This window comes from Urocitellus parryii, chromosome 3 (assembly GCF_045843805.1).
Source record: "Urocitellus parryii isolate mUroPar1 chromosome 3, mUroPar1.hap1, whole genome shotgun sequence".
In the NCBI taxonomy this organism is placed as follows: domain Eukaryota; kingdom Metazoa; phylum Chordata; class Mammalia; order Rodentia; family Sciuridae; genus Urocitellus; species Urocitellus parryii.
In genome coordinates this window covers 22,690,766-22,705,776 of record NC_135533.1, presented here as the reverse complement: position 1 = coordinate 22,705,776, position 15,011 = coordinate 22,690,766, and the positions used below count along the sequence as shown (strand labels likewise).

Genomic DNA, 15,011 nt, shown 5'->3' with positions numbered 1-15,011 from the left:
CATCCATCTAGGCTTTTACTCTCAGGAGACCAGAGGAATTTTCTGGAGAATTTGACCAGGCACAGAGGAAAGGCTAAGAGTGCAGAGTTGAAAGGGGGAGTTCCTAAATCACAGCTTAGTGATATTGTTCTATAATAAAGCTCACCATTTGCAAGCCTCTCCCCAATATACAAAGACCTCAACCACCTTTTAAAATCTTTTACTCAAAGAGCAAACAGATCGGGGGAGCGAGGAGCAGAGGAAATAGCAAGATAATAGGAAATAAGATTGATTAAATTATGTTCGGTCCATATATAAAGAAAACAGAACAAATTTATTTTTTTCCTTTTTTTAAAGAGAGAGAGAGAGAGAGAGAGAGAGAATTTTTTTCATATTTATTTTTTAGTTTTCAGCGGACACAACATCTTTGTTTGTATGTGGTGCTGAGGATGGAATCCGGGCCGCACGCATGGCAGGCGAGCGCGCTACCGCTTGAGCCACACAGATTTCACTATTACATATAAGAATAATGCACCAATTAAATAAAAAATAAATCTCCTACTCAAAAACACAAATTAATAACTGAGAACTAAAAGAAGCCTGAGATCATTATCTCTTATCCAATAGAATTAATACGACTAGGGTCCTTATAAGAAGAGACAACAATGAACTCCCTCTCCCCTCACCTTCACTGTGAGCACATTTACAAGCCAGGAAGAGAGTCCTCACCAGAAACTGGACTCAGTGGGCACCTTGATCTTGATCTTTTAGACTCCAGAACTATGAAAAATAAATTTCTGCTGCTTAAGCCACCCAGTCTATGGTATTTTGTTATGGCAGTCTAAGCTGATTGATACAAAAACAAAAAGAAAAACAGATATTTGGAGGAAACAGAGACTATACAGGAGAAAAACATTTTTTAAAGCTATTATTAGTTGGAGCAAGGTACAGTGGCCTGTTGAGAGCCACAGCCAAAGGGGCCCCAGCAAACTTCCAGCTGCCAGCTGATGATTGGCTCACAGCGGCCCCAGCAACATCTAGCTGATTGGCTCCTCCACGGAGCTGCTCATTGGGCTGTTTCCCTGCCCATTCAGACCACGGAGCTGCTCATTGGGGGACTTCTTTGGCTCCGCCCACATGACCCAGCCAATCGGCCTCAAGAGCAGGAGGATTGTGGGAGGTGGTGAGGTTTGTGAGGGGGAGAGGCTTGTGGAAGCCGGTGGTGGCAGTTGGGCTCTGAGGGTTTTTTCCTGAGGAGCTGTTTTGTTTGGCATTTGTAGTTCTAAAAATAAAGTTAGTTTCTTTTGACAAGTGGCTCCTGAATTGTGCCCAGCCAGACTGCGGCAGTGGCCCACACCTGAAATCCTAGTAACTTGGGAGGCTGAGGCTGGTGAACAGCAAGTTCAAGGTCAACCTGGGCAACTCAGTGAGACCCTACTCATAAGAAAATAAAAGGGTTAGGGGGTGTGGCCCAGTATAGAGATCCTCTGGGCTCAATCCCAGTACTGCAAAAACAAACCAACCAGGGCTGGGGTTGTGGCTCACGGTAGAGCATTAGCCTAGCACATTCCAGGCCCTGGGTTCGATCCTCAGCACCACATAAAAATAAATAAATAACATAAAGGTATTGTGTCCAACTATAACTAAAAAAACAAAACAAAACAAAAAACACCCTAACCAATACTATCTAATACTATCCTTTGTTGACCTATTCCTGGATCTCAGCACCCAAAAGGGGAAATACATATATATGTGTGTGTGTGTGTGTGTGTGTGTGTGTGTGTGTGTGTATAATATATAATATATATATATTCATATAATGTATCATTAGAGAAATGAAAATAGCATATCCAGACAAAAATGTATATATGAATATTCACTGTAGCATTATTCATAGCCCCAAAATGGAAACAATCCAAATGTCCATCAATTAAAGAACAGATAAACAAAATGAGGTATATCTATGTGATAGAAGATTACTCAGCAATAAATGGAACGAAGTACTGATGAATGAAATAACAAGAACAAATCTTAAATATCATGCTAAGTGGAAGAAGGCAGTTACAAAGGACCATTTTTCACGATTTCTTTTATATGAAATATCTAGACTAGAAAATAGATTAGTGATTTCCACAACTGGATGGGAAGGAGTGATGGGAGGATTGACGCCAGCTAGAGGTTACAGTACTTCTTTTGGGGGTGATAACAATGTTCTAAAATTAACTCTAATGATGACTGCACATCTCTATAGATCATTAAAAGGAGTAAATTTATGTGTGGGGCTGGGGATGTGGCTCAAGCAGTAGCGCGCTCGCCTGGCATGCGTGCAGCCCGGGTTCAATCCTCAGCACCACATACCAACAAAGATGTTGTGTCCGCCAAGAACTAAAAAATAAATATTAAAAATTCTCTCTCTCTCTCTCTCTCTCTCTCTCTCTCTCCTCTCTCAAAATGAAATAAATTTTAAAAAAATTATGTGAATTACCATCTCTATAAAGCTTCTACTATAAAAAATTAAACTGTAATCTGGGTGCTGAGATAGGAGGATCACGAATTCAAAGCCAGATTCAGCAATTTAGCGAGGCTCTATGCAACTCAGTGAGACCTTGTCTCTAAAATATAAAATAGGGTTGGGGATGTGGCTCAGTGGCCAAGTGCTCCTGTGTGGTCAAGTGCCCTGGTACCCACCCCCCCCCCCAAAATAAAATTTAAATAGTAAAAAGAGAAAAATATTAAAACCTTTTTCTTTCAAAAACAGCCTTGCTACAGGATTTTTAAAACTACAGGGGCTGGGGATGTGGCTCAAGCGGTAGCATGCTCGCCTGGCATGCGTGCGGCCCGGATTCGATCCTCAGCACCACATACAAAGATGTTGTGTCCCGCTGAAAACTAAAAAAAATAAATAAATATTAAAATTCTCTCTCTCTCTCCTCTCTCTCTTAAAAAAAAAAAAACTACAGCCAGGTACACTGATACACGCTTGTAATCTCAGTGACTCACAAGGTTGAGGCAGAAGAATTGGAAGATAGAGACCACCCTGGGCAACTTAGTGAGATCCCATCTTGAATAAAAAATTAAAAAGTACTCAGGATATAGCTTGATGGTAGAGCACTCCTGGGTTCAATCCCCAACACACACACACAATACACACACACAAAAAAAAAAAAAAAAAAAGGAAAGAAAGAAAGAAACAACATTAAGCTACAGACCAGGAGGAATTATTTGCAAAGCACATATCCAGTATAGAACTAGTATCTCAAATATAAAAAGAGCTCTCAAAACTCAACAGTAAAAATGTTCACTGGTGGGGGGAAGAACAGAGGTAATTTGGACTAGACCAAGGGGAGTGAGGAGAGGGGAGGGGGCATGGGGGTAGAAATTATAGCAGAATGAATCAGACATTATTACCCTATGTGCATATATGATTACATGACCTCTACATAGTATGAGCAGATGAAAGAGAAGTTGTACTCAACATTTAAGTATGACGTGTTAAAATGCATCCTACTGTCATGTATAACTAATTAGAACAAATAAAAATATAAATATTTTAAAAATGTTCATTGCATCAGTGTTTATAACAGCAAAAGGTCAGAAACAACCTAAAAGACCACCATGGAGGAATGAATAAATAAAATGCTACATTACTGTACGGCAGTTAAAAGTTTTAAAGTAGACATATCCATCTATATGGATGGAACTCAAGCATAATTTGCATGATAAAAGTTGTAAAGATAAATAGCATATTACTTTTACTATGTTTAAGCACAGAAAATAATGTTGTATGCCATGTAAGAAAAATAAAGCCTGTAAATTGGAAAGATACACATTAAATGTATGGGAGCAGATGTCTATGGTGAAGGGAGAAGAATGGAAGGTAAAAATAATAAGAACTAAAATTAACTATAACTGGAGACTATGAAGAATTAAATATCAATCCATTTGCACAAATTAGGTTTAATATAACCAGAAAAAACAAACAAACAAATGATTAATACTATGATATGACCATATCAAGTACTTAGGTAAGAGTTAAAAGAAAATAATTAAGTTGAGCTATAGTTTTCTAACATGGAAAGATATCCAAGATATATTAAGTGAAAAAAAAGTCAAATAACCATATGTATAATATTATAACATTTATGTAAAACAAAATTACAATATAAAACTCTTTCTATACACACACACACACACACACACACACACACCAACTTTCTCTGGGCAAATGGAAACATTGTAAATAGTGATGTAAAAAAAATTTCTTACATTAGTCATAGAAAACATAGAATAAAGTAAAGGCAAAAACTCTAGGAAAAACAAAGAAACATAAGAAAGGACAAGTAATCTCAACGATTATTTCTGAAATAATATTTACACAGTCACCACCACCAGCCACACTGACAACATCAAACGTGGTAAAACCAAGATGTTACAAAACGTGGATATCTCATACACTGTTGGTAGAAACAGTATATAGTCTCTCTGGAAAATAGTTTGGCAATTTCTAATAAAACTAAACATATGCTTACCTTACAACCTAGCAATCGTACTCCTGGGTGTCTATCCCAGAAAAAGAACTACACCCAATGTTGGTATAGTTATTTTAAAAGCCCCAAACTGAAAACAACCAAAATGTCCTAAAACAGAATCCCTAAAAATTAAAAACATATTGGCAGAAATTAAAAACAATAAAAGGATTAGTAGATAAAGTTAACCTCTTGAAAAAAGCAAAAAATATAAGGAGAATAGGAAATAAAAGTGAAGAATAAAAATTAAAGAACCAGCAATATACATGCAATATCAGAATAATGAATTTAAGACAAAGGATGGAGAAAATGGGAGTTCCTCATTTAGATGGTCATCCATCACTCTCCCAAAGCTAATCAAGGAGTCTCCATGAATTCACCCCGTTAGTAGGCTTTTCATTGCTATAGTCAACACTAGACAGAAAGAACTTAAAGAAGGTTTTCTTTGGGCTCACTGTTGCAGAGGTTTCAGTCCTTAGTCAGATGGCTCCAAGGCTGAAACATGGTGGAAGGATGTGATGGAGGAAAGTTGCTAAGCTCCTTGTAGCCAAAAGCAGGGAGGTGGGGCTTGGGACAAGATACAGTCTCCATGGACAAGCTCCCAACCAAGCCCCACCTGTCTACAGTTTCTACCACCTTCCAGTAGTCCACTCAGTTATCAATGGATTAATCCACCAATAAATCAGAGCCTTCATAATTCAATCAATTCCCAAAACACCTGACCTCCAAACATGGCTTCACTGGGAACAAAGACTTCAACACATAAGACTTTGGGGGCATTCCAGATACAAACCATAATATGCCCCTTAAATATTGCTCCCCAATTCTGTCTCCAGTTTCAGTGGCCTCAGTTTAGATCTGTATCAAGTAACCTACCTCACCAATCTCCCTATCTCTAGTCCTGGCCTCCACAAGTCCATTCTCCTTCATGCAGTTACAGTCATCTGACCATGTAAATACCCATGTCACTCCTTACTAAAACTTTTCAAAAGCATTTCAAATTCTGACCAGCAGGTAAGAGAATTAATTACGTGGCAAACTACTACTCTCTAGTAGTCTAGTAATCTACCCCCCTTACTCCCCAGAGACATTTCTTACTAACATTATTTTTTTTGACAAACCATAATTGTATATATTTATAGGGCACAATTTGATGCATGGGCAACACACACACACACACACACACACACACACACACACCCCAGTGGAATGATTAAATCAACCTAATTAACCTATCCAATACCTCACTTAATTTTTTTGTGGTGAGACATTGAAATTCACAATGTATTAAGTGTAGAGATTCTGCTGTGCAATAGATCTCAAAAATTTAGTCCTCCTAACTGAATGAAACCTTATACCCTTTGACCAACATCTCCCCCCCCCCACCTCCCAACCCCAGCTTTTGGTGACACTATTCTACTCTCTACTTCTGAGTTGGATTTTTTTTAGATTTCACATGTGAGATTATACAGTATTTAGATTGATTAAGTTAGATTTACTAATTGATCATGGTATTCTGCACAGCCTGAACTCAGCCTTTCTCAACACTGTACCAAGGATTCACAGAGATGAAAGGATTGCAACTCGCCTTTGGGATAAAGGCTAAGAACTTTAGCAAGACATAGAAGACCCCTCCCAACTTGAGTCTCTATAGACTCCTGCAGGGGACTGTTCAGAGCTCAACACTCAACTGTTTGCTCATGCTGTTCTACCAGGGATGCTTTTTCACCGGCCTAATGAATGGCCTTGAAATGCCCAGGACCCTTCTCTCATTTCCTCCCTTGGTCTTATGTGTATTAAAATCTTGTTTACAGGTCTCCTTGAGACTGACTTCCTAAAGGGCGGAGGCCTCGTCTTGTTCTCTAAGTCTAGCACCTACTGCGTGGTGGGCATCTAATATTTGTTGACCTTAGATGGACACGAATGCAGCAAAGAACTTAGGGTGAGATAGATGAAGAAGTTAGAGGTTCTGGGGAGGGGGGTAAAAGTATTTCCTTGTTTTGTCCCCTTTTCCAATGGGTTGGTCTGCTTGTTTCTGCTCTTCCTGTACCAACACCATTAAATGACGGCTCCCTTTCCTCTGGTTTCTCTAGTGCTCAGAGCTTCCTTTGTATTTCACTAGTTTTGCAGCTGTCACTCCTAGACTGTAAGCCCTTTGAAGGTAGGGGCTGTGACTTTATGTACTTTGCTCCTCGCGGCGACAAACCATATTTGGACGTCCAGTCCATACTTGGGGACTGTCACCACCAGACGCTAAACATGGCCTGGAGCCCCAGGCCTTCCCCCGCCCCCGGCCCTGAGCTCCGACCCCTCCTCACGCCGGCCGCTTCCCGCCTTCCGGGCGGCGGAAGTAGCTGTCTGGTCGTCCCTGTCCACGTGGCGCCTTTTCCGGTGCGCCCGCCCCGTCCGGCTCTGAGGTCCGGACCTGGCCCTCACCTCAGGATTCCCAATGTGCCTCCGGAAAGACATATTTGCTCCAACCGACCACGCTCGGGGTTCTAGCCTCACGGGTTGCCTCTAACCCTAGCTTTCAACCCCTACCCCGACCTCGCTCAGCCGCCTCCCTATAATCTCTTCTCCGATTGGCCTGTCTTCCCAGGCCAGCCAATGGCTGCTCCGCTTACTGTCTCAGTTCAGGGTCGTGTGAGAGCGAGACTACGATCAATGGTTGCTAAGGACTACGCGGGACGCCAGCTAGCCCGGCCTTTTGTGCGGACGTGCTGGACCGCGAGCTCCAGCCTTAGCGCGGGAAGTGGGGTTCGGGGCGGGGGCCGGAGGGAGCAGATTGGCGCCTGCGCAGTGCCCAAGGCAGGGGAGGGTTTCGATAGTGGGGACGGAAGGAGCGTTTTAGCTGATGGGGGAGCAGGAATGCAGCATGGGACGCACCTCCTTGGAGCCCACTCCCCGCTCTTAAGGCCATTCTAATCAAACATCTGGGCTACCCCTCCCCAGTAGGGAATACGATATGAAGCAGGAATGAGAGTATATAGTTTATTGTTTTCAGGTTAAATTATTATGCAAATTATGCAAAATATCATGAGTAAATACAGTAATTATTGTTACTTTAAAAGCTTTTACGCTAGCGAAAGAACGGCAGCTTTAATTGCAAAGCACACACACCATTCAGTGGCTCATCATTCATTTAACAAGTATTTAATAAGCACCTTATGAGAAAAGCTGCAGTAGGTTTTGTGGAGGATGGGAAGATGACTAAAACCCAATCCCGTCGTCATGGAAACCATTGTGACTCCTGCCACCAGCCACCACCTGTTCTCATTCCAGATCTGAAAATTAAGTCCTAGCACCTTTACAAAACAATTACGCACACAGTTTGACTTGGCTCTTAAATGTCCCACCAAATCCATCAAAATTATTATTTCCTTTTACATGGAAGGAACAACACAGTAACCCTTTGTCCTTTGCTCTAAGTTGTTTTTTTCCAGGAATGGAAAAAGATTACCCTGAGCTGTTCATATTCACTGGTTCTCTGAATAATAGCATACATGTGAGCCTCTTCAGGGTCTGTGCATATGACCCATTCAACAATGTAGTCTCGCATGTCCCTGTCCTCTCAGGTCCTTCAGCAACCCATTCTTAGGGCCATACCTTCGATAGAGTAGCCATTCAGAGCTGTTTGATCTCCAGGGTCTTGAACTATGGTCACAGCTGCTTCTTGAACTGCATTCACTCTTTCATACTTAATCAAAATTCCCTAATGTTCTCTGGTGTTTATCATGATTCCTTTTGGATCCTTTAGCATCTCTAAAAGTTCCAGTCTCTCATTCTTCCACTAGAATAAGGAAGGATTTGGGGTTGCAAAAAACTGGAAAGGTGGGAGGTGAGGAGGATGCTCATTTAGAATCATAGCAAACAGAAGCTTCCAGACAAATTACTATTTAGAATACACTGCTTACCTAGAATGTTTTGGGGGTGCTTAGAGATTATGAGTAGAATAAACAGGAAAAAGCAGAAAGAAAGATAATAAGTGACTAAGGGGTGATGAAAAAGAGAAAAGGAGAGACTTAAAAGATATTTGTAGGCAAATAAACAGTTAATACATGAGAAAACAAAGGGGACAAGGAATAAGAAGGTATCTAGGATGACTATAATTTTCTTAGAAGACTGAGTAAATGGATGGTAATGCAATAATCAAGTAAAAGAATAATGGTCAAGAAGCTAAAAAGCCCATTTAGCTTCTGTTCACTGTTTGGCTCACTCCTTTGTACAAGCGTTTGGGTTCCTCTTTGGTTCCGAGGGTACGGGAATATCAGTTTCATTGACCTTAACAGTCATAATGGTTGTCAAACTGGGGCTGCATACGAAGCATACGGAGAGAGAATGGGAATGTGAGTTCTTAAATCTGTGCTGTGTGTGAAGGTATAGCAATTCACATTCACGTTCCCTGCTCCCAACTTTGAATCTTTTGCAAAAGGGTTCAACAGCCATGCATTGAAATACTCTGCTCCAGAAGAGCCACCTATTTCCTTCACATTATGTTTCAGAGAAATCTTTGGAAAGTTTAAAGGTATAACCTAAAGGCTTTTAACATCATGATTCCTTTTGGATCCTTCCATGCCAAAACTGGATCAATATTAAAGTGATTACCCTCGATAGGGGAAAAAAAAAAGGTACATGATGAAGATTATAATCCATAGAATAAAAACATTAAATAAACATATGAAAAAGTGTCTAATAATTACAGAAATACAAAGAAAAATGCTAGATCTATTTTCCAACTAACAAATGAACAAAGGGTATTTTTCCTCTCTTCTTTTTGATGGTAATGCTCAGTGTTCACTAATGATTTATGAAACAAACACACTTGTTTACTATTAGTGTGAATATAAAGAATATGACCATCTTGAAAAGCAATCTGAGAGTGGGTATTAAAAAGTCCTCAATTCTTGTCAAGTCCTAATAGAGTACCTGGAACACAAACATAATAAATAAACCAATTTCTTGTCTTAAAAAAAATCCTCAATTCTTAATATTCCAAACATTTCTCCAAAGGAAATTATCAGACTGATGTTCAGGGATCATACCCATAGATGTTCATTGGAATCTGATTCGAAATGATAAAAAATTGAATCAACCTAATTGATCATCTAGTAAAAATGGTTAAAATGGCATATAAATAAAAAACAATTTACGGACCCATGAAAACGTTTTGTCTCAAGGATCAATTAAGGAATGGTATAGTATATGTTCCTGGTATAGTAACTGAAAGAGGATGGGGCAACTTTTTAAAAACGTAATTTGATGCCGGATTTTCAAGCAGAAAAAGCATAGGTATGCACATGGAAAAATTGAAAAAAAAAATTTAAATGTAAACCATCTCTAGGTTTTGGAATATGGGTATTTATTTTATTTTTAATACTTTTATGTATTTCACAGATTTTTCTCCAGTAAATGTGAATTCAGGCTATACTTTAAAAATCACATTTTCCCTCTAAGAAACAAAAAAACCTGATGCAGAGTTCAGTCTGGAAACTGTCTAAGGCTTTTGTCTGGGCTGATTTAGACCAGAGCTGAATTCTGAGTAATTCCTCTATGTGAAGTGCCGCAGTTCTTGGCAGTAAAAGACTCTCCAGGCACTTGAACGAGATCCTTGCAATCAGAGTCGTGATTGCTAAGAGGTTCAAGCTTTGTTTGTAAGAGAAGAAGTTCTGATTCTTTTCTTTAAAAGTTCCTACTTCCACTGATTAATCTTATTTTTCCTGAAGTTAGAAGTGCTCTTGTGAACTTCCATTTGTTTGATGTCTTCTTTTTTAACCCTGTATGGGTTCCTGAAAGCTTTGGGTCTCTGTAGAACTTGGGAGGAGCCCCAGGTAGGTCTTAGTGGTCAGTATAAGGCTAGTTTGTGTTTTAGGTGCTTCTGATCTGGTCAATTCCTAGCCTCCCCTACCTAGAACTCAATGAGCACTTTGGTGTTAAGCAGGCTGGACATTTCCCATGCCTCAAATCCTCTGGACTGTCCATCTTGGATCCCTATGCTTGTCCAGTCTCATCATCTCCACCCAGTTAGCTCTCCATCCCTCCACCCTTGGGTGTCAAGCGTGGTTTCCTGACTAAAGCCCAGCACCCTCCCCCTCAGGCCTGTCTCATGATGTTACTTGTTGGATATGAGCCTTGGCTCCTTTTCTTGGCTTCATTTACCCTCATTTCCTAAGTGACATGTACTTCCAGATGATTAAGGAGACAATTCTGCTCAATCCAGTCCAACCCTAGGGTCATTCCCTTGGCCCCCAAAATGAAACTGCAGCTGAGGCAGGCCTGAAAGTGAACCCAAAGATCTGCAGGCTCATCCTGTCTTGAAGTCCCTCTGACGGTGATAACAAGTTGGTGTCATTCTCCTGGTGGTGAGATGCGTTCAAGGGATGAGCATACCCACCTCTGAGTAGGTGACTGGGCCTTTCCTCCCTCCGGCTTACGCTTGAAGGGCTGAGTCTGGACCCAAAGGCCTCAATCATCCCTTCATCTCCTCACAGGGGAGATGGTATTACTTTCTAATGAAACAAATAAATTGAAATAATTGACATTATGAGTGCTTTTTTATGGGGTCAGCATTCCTACTCATGCAGTTCTACAGCTACCTCTATGGACATCTTAATTTGTTTCTGTTGCTATAACAAAATACCTGAGATCAGGTAATTTATAAAGAATTGAGGCAGATTTAGGTCAGAGTTTTGGAGGCTGGGAAGTCCTGGAGCATAGTGTCATCATCTGCTTGGCTCCTGGTGAGGACCTTCTTGCTGGATCATAACATGGCAGAGGGCATCACATGGCAAGATAGAGCAATCTTGCCAAGAGAAGTCACTTTTAAAACAGAGTCATTTCCTTAATAACCCATCATTCTATCAACCCATTAATCTCTGAATGGATTGATCCACTCTTAAGGACAGAGTCTTTATCACCTAATCAACTCACACAGGTTCCTCCTCCAACTAATTTTAGCATATGAATTTGGGGATTAAGTCGCCAACCCATAAAATTTGGGGGATGCATTCAAACATAGCAGTGGGCTACAGGGAATGCCTGGCTATGGTAGAAGGGATACCTGGAGTCCTCTCTCTGGAGATCCAAGATCTCCCTGACCACCTGAGATGGAGCCCAGAGCATTTGGTTGTCCTATGTCATATTCCAGCTTTTGGCCTGGGCTTTGCAAGAATAATGTTCTGCCTTAGATCCATTTTGTCTCTGAAGAACCGACCTGGGTCTCAGGATGATCTTCCTTGAGGACATGAAGGAGGAATGAGGTTGGGAGGTACCTGTCACACTCTGGACACAGTGGACAGAGGGGACACAGTGGAGAGCCGGTGCCCTAGGAAAAGGCCAGCGAGTGTGGATGAAGCATGTCCGATGTCAGATCATCAATTTTTCAAAATAATTTATAAACTTAGGTTTTTATGTGAAATCTACAGGCCACTAATATACAACCACTGTGCTAAACTCTGCAAATATAATTCCTGTTTTTCAAGATTTTTAAATAATCAAGATCACACCCAGGTTAAAAACAAACCAAAAGCCACATTAATGGTATTTCTGCTTTCATTTGGAATATGAAAAGCTGCAAGGGAACATCACTCCCGTCTTAACTATAGGAAAAATGAATAATTTGCAAAATCCATCCCCCAAATTTTATGTGTTGGTGACTTAATCCCCAAATTCATGTGCTAAATTTTCTTGAATCCTTCGGAGAGCTAAGGTCACAAGGTAGTCAGTCACATAACTTGACTCAAAAAAGTGACAAGCCCCACTGAGGAGAGAAGAGACACACCCAACTTTGACATTTGGTAGAACACTGGAGAAAAAGAAGTGGAGAGGAGAAATCAGCTAAAATGTTCACCATCACCTGGAGGCTGAGTTTGGGTTAGAAGATCAGTTTGGAGTAAGGAGGCGGGGGCTATACTGGTTAATTTTATGTATCAATTTGACCAGGCCGTAATACCCAGATATTTGGTCAAAAACTTTGGAAGATGTTTCTATGAAGGGACTATTTAAAATGAGATTAACATTTAAGTCAGTTGACTTTGAGCAAAGCAGATTACCCTTTATAACATGAGTGGGCTTCATTCAATTATTTGAAGACTTTAGCGAAAAAAAAGACTGACCACCCCCAGGGCAAAGAGAATTCTACCAGCACTCTTCCCTGGGTCTCTAGCCTGCCCACCTAGCCTTTGGAATTGCCAGCCTCCATAGTCTCGATAGATATTTACACACACACACACACACACACACACACACACACACGGCTTAGAACTTCGACCAATATAGAGCCCCAGACACAAGAGTTTATGTTCACTTGTAATGTTTTCTCCATTAGTGTCCCTGAATCCTCAAAGAAAGATTGGGGGCAGGGCAGGAGGTCAGAGGCTCCCTTAGTGCTATAGATTTGCAGGAAGTGATTGCTGCTAGGGCAAACTCAATCCATAGTGCCATATCCTATGACACTCCTCTTATTAAATTGATAAAACCTTAGGCCATTAGGGGAGGTGACCCCGGGGAGGGATAGAAACAAAATCCATCTACATCTGAGGAAAGAAAGAAAAGCATCAAGAAGATAGAAGCTGGAATCATCTGAGTGTGATTTTTTGATAGATCTTTAAAGCAAAAATGTATAACAAAAATGGTGAATAGTTTTCTTTTTAAAATAAACTCTGTTTAATTTAAGGTATAACTTAAAAAAAAAAAGAAGATAGAAGCAAAAGCTGTTTTCATATGGGGCTGGGGTTGGTGGTCAAGAAAACCTCTTTTGGGGGCGTGGGTACTAGGGGTTGAACTCAAGGGCACTCAACCACTGAGTCACATACCCAGCCCTATTTTATACATTATTTAGAGACAGGGTCTCACTGAGTTGCTTAGTGCTTCGCCTTTGCTGAGGCTGGCTTTGATCTTGCAATCCTCCTGCCTCAGCTTCCAGAGCTTGAAAGCCAGAAGTCAGGCAGGCATATTCGGGCAAACCCTTCAGTGACCTACTCCCTACACCAAGTACGAGATCACAGCCCTGTCCGGTGCACTGAAGGTAATGATAGCAAAACCCACAGTGGAACCAGCTCAGCTTCTGAGTAGATTAACTCAACCCCTAACAATAGTAGCCTAGCAGAAAACAGGGCATGACCATTTACCAGCATAATACACTTTTTAGTTTCTACTAGCTTGTTACACATAATGTTCTGCATTCAATATCAAATTATGACATTAAAAGAAAAGAAAAATGAGAGAGAGGCTTATTGTCAGGAGATAAAGCAATGAAGAGAATTAGCAATTAGGATCCATCAGACAGGGATTTTTAAAATAACTATGACTAATATGGTAAAAGTTCTAGTAGAAAAGTTAGAAACACATATGTGAATATATGGAGCGTTTTGGAAAATATAATTTATTTAAAACAGTCAATGTGAGAAGTAACAGTAACAAAGATGAAGGATTCTATTTTTTTTTTAAGTGCTGGGGATTGAATTTGAGGTATTAACCACTGAGCTATATCCCAAGCCCCCTTTTTATTTTTTGTTTTTAGACAAGGTTTTGCTGAGTTGTTTAGAGCCTCACTAAGTTGCTGAGCCTGGTCTCAAACTTGCAATCTTCCTGCCTCAGCTTCCTGAGTTGCTGGGATTACAGGCATGTGTCACTGCACCCAGAAAGAATTCTTGTAATAGAATTATCAACAAAGTGAATACAGCTGATGAGAGAATCAATGACATTGAAGATGAAACAACAGAAATAATAATAATAATAATAATTATTATTATTATTATTATTATTTTGGTAGCAGGACTGAACCCAGGGCTGCTTAATCACTGAGTCACACCCTGAGCCCTTTTTATTTTTTGAGACACTTCCTTTTAGTTACTAAGTTGCTTAGGGCCTCACTAAGTTACAGAGGCTGACTTTGAACTTGTGTTCCTCCTGCCTCAACCTCCAGAGTCACTGGAATTAGAGGCATGCTCCTCCATACTCAGCAAAACAGTAGAAATTATCTAAAAGGAAACACAAACAGAAAAAAATCAGGGAAGAGCTTACAGAACATTAAAAATTGTGGGAAAATATCAAGGAGAAGCTAAAGAGGGAATTGGACAGAAGAAATAAAGACATAGGGCTGGTGTTGTAGTTCAGTGGTAGAGCACTTACCTAGCATGTGTGAGGCACTGTGTTCAATTTATGTACCACATAAAAATAAATAAAATAAAGGTCCATCAACAACTAAAAATATATTTTAAAAAAAGAAACAAAGATATAATGGTGAAGAATTTTCCAAAATTAATGAAAGACAACAAACTAAAAATCCAAGAAACTCAACAGCATAAAAGCAACCAAACCAAATCAAGGCCAAAACATATATATTCATCATGGTCACACTGCTGGAAGCCAAAGATAGGAAATTTTAAAGTCACCCAGAGAAAAAAAGATATATTACATACCGAAGAACAAAGATAAGATTAGAGCAAACTTCTGGTCAACAACTTTATAACACAGAAGACAATGGAGGGACATTATTTAAATTCAGAA

The 15,011-nt window shown here is 40.2% G+C and overlaps 1 protein-coding gene across 2 annotated transcripts in view; it reads right to left on the bottom strand.

Annotated features, from left to right (window-relative positions):
- The window catches only part of Cep41 (centrosomal protein 41), a 43,298-nt gene extending 36,243 nt beyond the window's left edge, over positions 1-7,055 (bottom strand). The window contains exon 1 of one of the 2 annotated variants that reach the window (XM_026392792.2): positions 6,942-7,055. In XM_026392792.2, the coding sequence (XP_026248577.1) occupies positions 6,942-6,974 (33 nt within the window). In that variant the 5' untranslated portion in view covers positions 6,975-7,055. The remainder of the gene's footprint in view (positions 1-6,941) is intronic. The other variant, XM_026392793.2, reaches the window with a different exon arrangement.
- Between the last annotated feature and the right edge of the window lie 7,956 nt (positions 7,056-15,011).